This window comes from Bison bison, unplaced genomic scaffold (genome assembly GCF_000754665.1).
Source record: "Bison bison bison isolate TAMUID 2011002044 unplaced genomic scaffold, Bison_UMD1.0 scf7180017864080, whole genome shotgun sequence".
In the NCBI taxonomy this organism is placed as follows: domain Eukaryota; kingdom Metazoa; phylum Chordata; class Mammalia; order Artiodactyla; family Bovidae; genus Bison; species Bison bison.
This window is the reverse complement of record NW_011494652.1, coordinates 4540741-4547127: the sequence shown is the minus strand read 5'-3', so window position 1 is coordinate 4547127 and position 6387 is coordinate 4540741. Positions and strand designations below refer to the sequence as shown.

Here is a 6387-nt window from a genome sequence, read left to right as displayed (position 1 = left end):
TTTTTTTTTTTTGCTAATGTTGCCGTGAAGGGGAGCCTTGCCTATGGTAATCCTGTGGGGAGAAACAAGTGGTGTAGCCCGACTGTAAGGAACTGAAACCATCTTTTGCCTATAGGCCTCAGACAGTTGTAATGTGATTGTTGATCTTGGTTTGGCACAACTTGCCCCAAAGCTGAGAGTTCCCAAACTGATGAAGAGGAACCCGGTTTCTTAGGAAAACTTTTAACTTACACATATCCTAAATACTTCATTCCAAGGAAAAAAAGCTTGAGTTCGAGGATGAGTTCTCATCTCTGCTCCTATCATTCTTTAGTGTTGCAATCTGGTTCCTAAGGAGGAAGAGGAAGGCAGCCCTGGAGTGGTTTCTTTCTGTAATTTCAACAGAAGAGTGAGAGATGGAACCCGAAGAAGAAAGGATTCGTTACAGCCAGAGATTGGTTAGTATTTACTTGCCTTTTTTTTTCCTTCAGTTTTGAAGCAGAATAACTATTTTGTTTCCATTTGTGAACATACTGTGATTAAAACTTTTCAGGTGGCTTTTCTCTGCCCCAGAGGAGGAGGGAAGATAATATCTCATGTGGGTTTTAGGCCAAGTAGTTACAGCCATAATAGTCATCCTATTTGGAAATGAATGTATAGGTAGCCTTCTGCCAAAACGATTGTAAATCAGATGATTTTGTGAATTACAGCATGACAAGGATTCCTAATTTCAAAATACTGAAATTGTAATGTAATTCATTTAGATTAGAATGTAAATTTTAGGAGCAAAGCTATTTGAGGAAGAATAGTTCTGTATAATTTTCTTCTTAGATTATGGTGTACCAAGATCTGTGGCTTTGAGCTGGGGAGTAGAACTAAGGTTTTTTGTTTTTTTTTTTTAACACGAACATTGATAGTGTTGAAGGGTATTGATTGAGAGAAGGTAGAATACTGGATGCCGATAAAGTTCTGTATTTTGTATTTTGGGAGGGATGTATGTGATCTCTCTTACGGAAATAAATTTCTACTTAGTAATGATTTGGAGGGAATTGACTTGTGTCTGCATGTGGATACTTTGTCCTTTAGGCCCTGTTTTCCTCTCAGGGTTTCCCTGCTGGAGTTAAAAGAATTTGATTTTTGTTTTTCTTCATCAAAGAGAGTTTTATTAATACTCAGCATATATTCATTTCAGAATTGTGAATTTATGTTTGTAGAGTGGGGAATGAGGAAAGCCACAGAACTGTCTGTATTATGTAAATTTGGTGAACTGAAAGACTTAGAAGATTAACTGAAGGAATTTATGCTGGTTTTACTTGGCTCTGCATATTAGACTGAATTTGGAGGAAAAAAGAATGATTCTCTAAAACTTTTTCTGTTGATCTCCAGACTCTGAGAATAGGCTGTTTTTCCCCCTGCCCCACACCCCCTTAATGAGACTGTTGAAAAGGTGTGGTGTATGTTGGCAAGTATTACTATGTCCAGTAGGCAATAATGTTCTGGTAAACCTTATTTCAAAGGTTTACTTCTTGTCTCCCAATCTGTGTTGAGATTATAATTCTTTATCTCCAACTTCTATAAATAAAGTATATCATTAGTGGAATTTTGTACATATAGGATTTATTTTTTGTTTTGACATTTCTTGAGTTCGATTTTTCTTTGGGAAAAGAAAGAAGATGCTGCAAAACTCTTTCCCAGTTAGTTAACTGCTATTTGAAATTAGTTTTTATCATGTCAGCTGGTAGGATTGCTGAGCTGTTTTGTAAATAAGAGATCTTGGGATTTAGTCTTTCAAAACAAGTTTTCACATTTTTTAACAAGGTAGAAAGGTAGTGGTAAGTGTGATTTTTGCCCTGGTAAGTTTTTTTTTTTTAATTGTAAAATGATTGCTACCTGTTGCACACATTAACCTTTCTTTAGCATATTTTTCCTTCTGGTTTGTGATTTTGTAAAAGTGGTGTGTAAGAGGATAAAGCACAAATTTTGGGAGAATCTTAAATTTTGGGTAATAATCTTGGAGTTTAGAATTACTGTTTGTTTTCCTTTTTAAAATTACATGACAAAATTATATCTGAAGTGTAAATCCCTTCCATAACATAACTTTTGATATGATATTGGTGGCTGATTTGAATGGCAGTGTGCCTACCGAGCTCTTAATGGCTCTGTGTCAAACACTTACATTATAGCATTCTGTATTAAGTTAGTTATTTGAGGAATTTTAAGACTAACATGAAGACATAAAGGCTAAGTTTTACAGTAGTTATAACACTGTGTCTCTTTAAAGTAGGTCAGAGTATAGAATTTAGTTTTGCTTTGCAGTTACTGGCCATGGAACATAAAGTTTGAAAGAGAATAAATGACAGGTATACTAACTTGGCTTTATGATTAAAGTTTGGTTTCATGCTATATGTTTGTCGAATTGAATCACCAAGTATATTGATTATAGTGTTAACCGGCTTTTACTTCCATATTGTTTTAGAGGACAGAATCTAAATGGTAGTCCCTCTGTGACATATCTTCAAAATAGCTTCTTGGGAAGAAAATGTTGTACCAGTATCAACAGTCTGAGTCCAGACTCATGTTGGAACAAGACTTCTTTATATTGAGAACCTTTCACGTATCTTAAAAAAAAAAGTTGTATCCTTACTAATAAGAATGTGTATTATTCATGATTGAATAGATCCTCTTTAATGCTTTTAACTGACTTGGATTTGGTGAGATAAATTATGATGTTTATATCATCTTTGTGACAAGTCATCTTTTAAAAAATCAGAAATGGTTTTTAAAAATGGGCTTTTCTTTTGTCAAACTAGTGTTTGTGGAGGAGAATTACACTTTTGAAGATGGTATGTATGTTTTTAATGAAAATATTTTGTTTTTAATGAAAGTATTAGTAGTTTTGTGTATAGATTTCTAGAAGAAAGCCACATACTCTCCATGGCAAGTTGGCATCCCTAAGGAGGTATGACAGTGAGAGGAATAGAACTTTCAGTTTTGGTGATGGGTGGTTATTTGGTTGTCCTGAGGTAAAGATGATTTATTTCTGTGTTTCTAGTAATTTGGATGTAGGACCTTACTGAGAAACATTGTCAGGTACTAATTATGGAACTTTTCTTCCTTAATTTGGTTTCAGGAGCCAAAGTGTTGGAGCAGTTTTGAATGCTTGTCACAGCTATGTATATTTAAGTGTTCATTTACAGGGAATGTTCTACGTAGTATTTTAGAGTTTCTTAGTCTAAAATATTAGTTAAACCCTTAGCAGTTGTAGTTGATGATCTTTTAGGTTTTTGAAGTCACACCAATTCTGAGTAGTTCTTGCTATTGCATAGAAAGTCAAGGGCAAAATAATGTGCCTTAAAATAAATGAGTAAAGTGTAGTTACATTTGGTATGGAAAAAATTCACTAGCCCCTGCCAAAGGCAATTGTAGAAACGAATGACTAAATTAGCGTAAAAAGAAAGCGAAGACAGTATACTTCAGACAGTATGCTTCAGGGTAAAAGAAGTTATACTTTTTTCTCTTTCATGTTTCTGAATACTTTTTTCTCTTGACTTAAGCTAGTACTGTTATCTGAAGGGAGAGATGCTGATTTACTTGAGAGTTCAGCTTGCTTGTCAATCTTGATGATGAAATTAAGAGATTTTCTAAAGGATGTTATTACACTATTGGATGCTCAATCCTGTTAATGTGCCTTATATATGATTCTCTCTAAAGTAGCTGAATCATTTATCTGTTGTAGGAAACTGAGGGCCCCAATTCCTTATGATGTTCTCACCTTTCTTTGGGTTATCCTTAAAATCATATCCCCCGATTGAGGAGCAATGAATGAACAGATTCACCCTTTTACAAACAGTCCCACTTTGAATGTACCCTCTGTAAGGTTTTTCTGGCCAGGAATAGACCAGGCAACACAAAAACCTAATTTTAAGCCATTTTTTTCCATAGCTTAACAATTAAAAAAATTATAGCATGGTCTAAATTGATGACTTTGCTTATTTATAATTATTCCATTAGACTTAACTGTCAGTCTGTATTGGTGAAAGAGTACATTTTCGCAGTCTCTTTCCTAGTAATATAGGAAAATCTTATTGCCTATTTTTGGTATTCAACATGCAGATGATGAGGGAGCTAATTTTTTATACTTAAGCATCAGTCTTCCACAGTGACCTGTATTTTGGGGACCCAAATACAGAATGAGGGATGTATTTAAGCCGTTACTTGTCTTATTTTGCTGAGCACTCATCACTATCATACTTAAGTTTGTTTGTGCATATATCTCCATTAGAGTATAAGCTCCTTGAGATTTGGGACTTCGTTTTTGTTTGTGGTATCTACTAGATGCTTTGAATAGTGCCTGACACATAGAAAGTGCTTAATAAAGTAGCCTTAAAAAGAGAAAAGAAAGTACTCTCAATCTGCAATATATAGAAAATGCTCAATAAGTATTTGTTGATATTGTGGAAACCCCTTATAAATACTTTTCTTTTCTATGAGTTTTCTTGACTACTAGGAATAGATCAAGAATGGAGGAGAGTTTGGTGTACAGGGATGAACACACTGTTGGGGTTTGGGTTCTGTAGTGTATACATAAGAACCAGAATGCCTAAGCTCTAACAAATGAAAAACGTTCAGCACACATACCACATGAACACATTTATAGTATTTAGGCCACTAAAATAAGAAAATATTAGTTAACTGTAAAAGCTGTCTGAATTTTAAGTTCTTCCTCAAATCCTGTTAAACCTTCTGTGTTAAGGTTTTTGCTGACTTTTAAGACAGGCTTACGGTTGTGAAGTTGAAAGTGATGGTGGTTGTGTTAATCTCAAGTCTTGGTTTTGACTATTAAGTTGGGGAATGGGTACATTTGGTATATACCATGCAGAGGGACATAACACTCTTATTTTATGTCTCTCTTTATTTTTCCTCTTGGGGAATGGACGTCCTTAATCAAGTTTTATTAATTTGCTCCCTTGGTCTCACTTTTGGGATAATACTGTGTTTTTGCATTGTGCAGAGGTTAAAATTCAGTAAACATTTATCATGTGTTAGGTACTAGGCCAGGTTCTTTCAAACACATTACCCTGTTTAATCCTCAAAACAACCCTGTAAGGTAGATGGTATAATTTTTAAACCTTAATGTTTTTATTATGGAAATAGAGGCCTAGGGAGCTGCCTTGACTTGACCAGGATCACAAAGTTGATAAGGGGTGGAGCTTGACCTTGAACCCTGTTTCTCCTTTCATTCCTTATCATCTCATGCAGTGTATTTCATATAGAAAACAAATAGGTACTTCTGTGGTAGGAAGTTGTAAACTGAGTAGTTTATCTTTTTTTGAGGCTACTTTTGCAATTTCTTTTAAGTAGTTAATATAACTACTTAACATCCTAAATGAGATGGCTACAAATACTTGACAGCCAAAATATGATCATGTTTTTTAAAAGTTAGTGTGCTCTTTCATTTTTTGTCAATTCTGAACTTACTGCACTTGGTCTACTAAAATAGCAATATTTGTGTAGTTTGCATATATGTCAAGCCTTTTATTTATGCATGTCACTCATATCATTGTTTTCTGTTTTAAATTTTAGGTTCTTGGGGGTTTTCTCTATCTGTGAGTACTTGGTAAAAACTTAAAGCATAAAGATAAAAGGCAGCAGATAGTGACCAAACCAGTGGTTTTGACAGATACAGTGGTGAAGGCCTCCTTCAGGTAGGTAGAGAGGAGGAGGGAAGAGGGTGGCCTTGCAGAAGGTAAAGATAGCACAAGTCTTACTATGGAGTGGGGGTCTGATAAGTTGTTAATAGGAAGTAGAAGATTTGTTTTGGGAGGTAGTGTTGATAATGTAGGGAACACATTTTAAACAATTATGAAAGCCAGGTATGAAAAGTAGAGAGCCACTAAAGTTATGGTTTGTTTTTAATTGTACACTAATTTGATCAGAGTGGTATTTTAGGAGTAATATTTTTGTAGTTTTATGTCAGGAAGTTGTCTGAAAGATTAAAATAGATTACCTCTTGAGAAGATCATGGCATCTGGTCCCATCACTTCATGGCAAATAGATGGGGAAACAGTGGAAACAGTGTCAAACTTTATTTTTTGGGGCTCCAAAATCACTGCAGATGGTGACTGCAGCCATGAAATTAAAAGACGCTTAGTCCTTGGAAGAAAAGTTATGGCCAACCTAGATAGCATATTGAAAAGCAGAGACATTACTTTGTCAACAAAGGTCTGTCTAGTCAAGGCTATGGTTTTTCCTGTGGTCATGTATGGGTGTGAGAGTTGGACTGTGAAGAAAGCTCAGTGCCAAAGAATTGATGCTTTTGAACTGTGGTGTTGGAGAAGACTCTTGAGAGACCCTTGGACTGCAAGGAGATCCAACCAGTCCATTCTGAAGGAGATCAGCCCTGGGTGT

At 35.2% G+C, this 6387-nt stretch overlaps 1 protein-coding gene across 2 annotated transcripts in view; it reads left to right on the top strand.

Moving 5' to 3' along the window:
- Positions 1–6387, top strand: part of KDM2A (lysine (K)-specific demethylase 2A) — a 91000-nt gene that overhangs the window by 1345 nt on the left and 83268 nt on the right. For both annotated transcript variants that reach the window (XM_010837716.1, XM_010837717.1), the window contains exon 2: positions 314–437. In XM_010837716.1, coding sequence (XP_010836018.1) covers positions 396–437 — 42 coding nt within the window. In that variant the 5' untranslated portion in view covers positions 314–395. The remainder of the gene's footprint in view (positions 1–313; positions 438–6387) is intronic.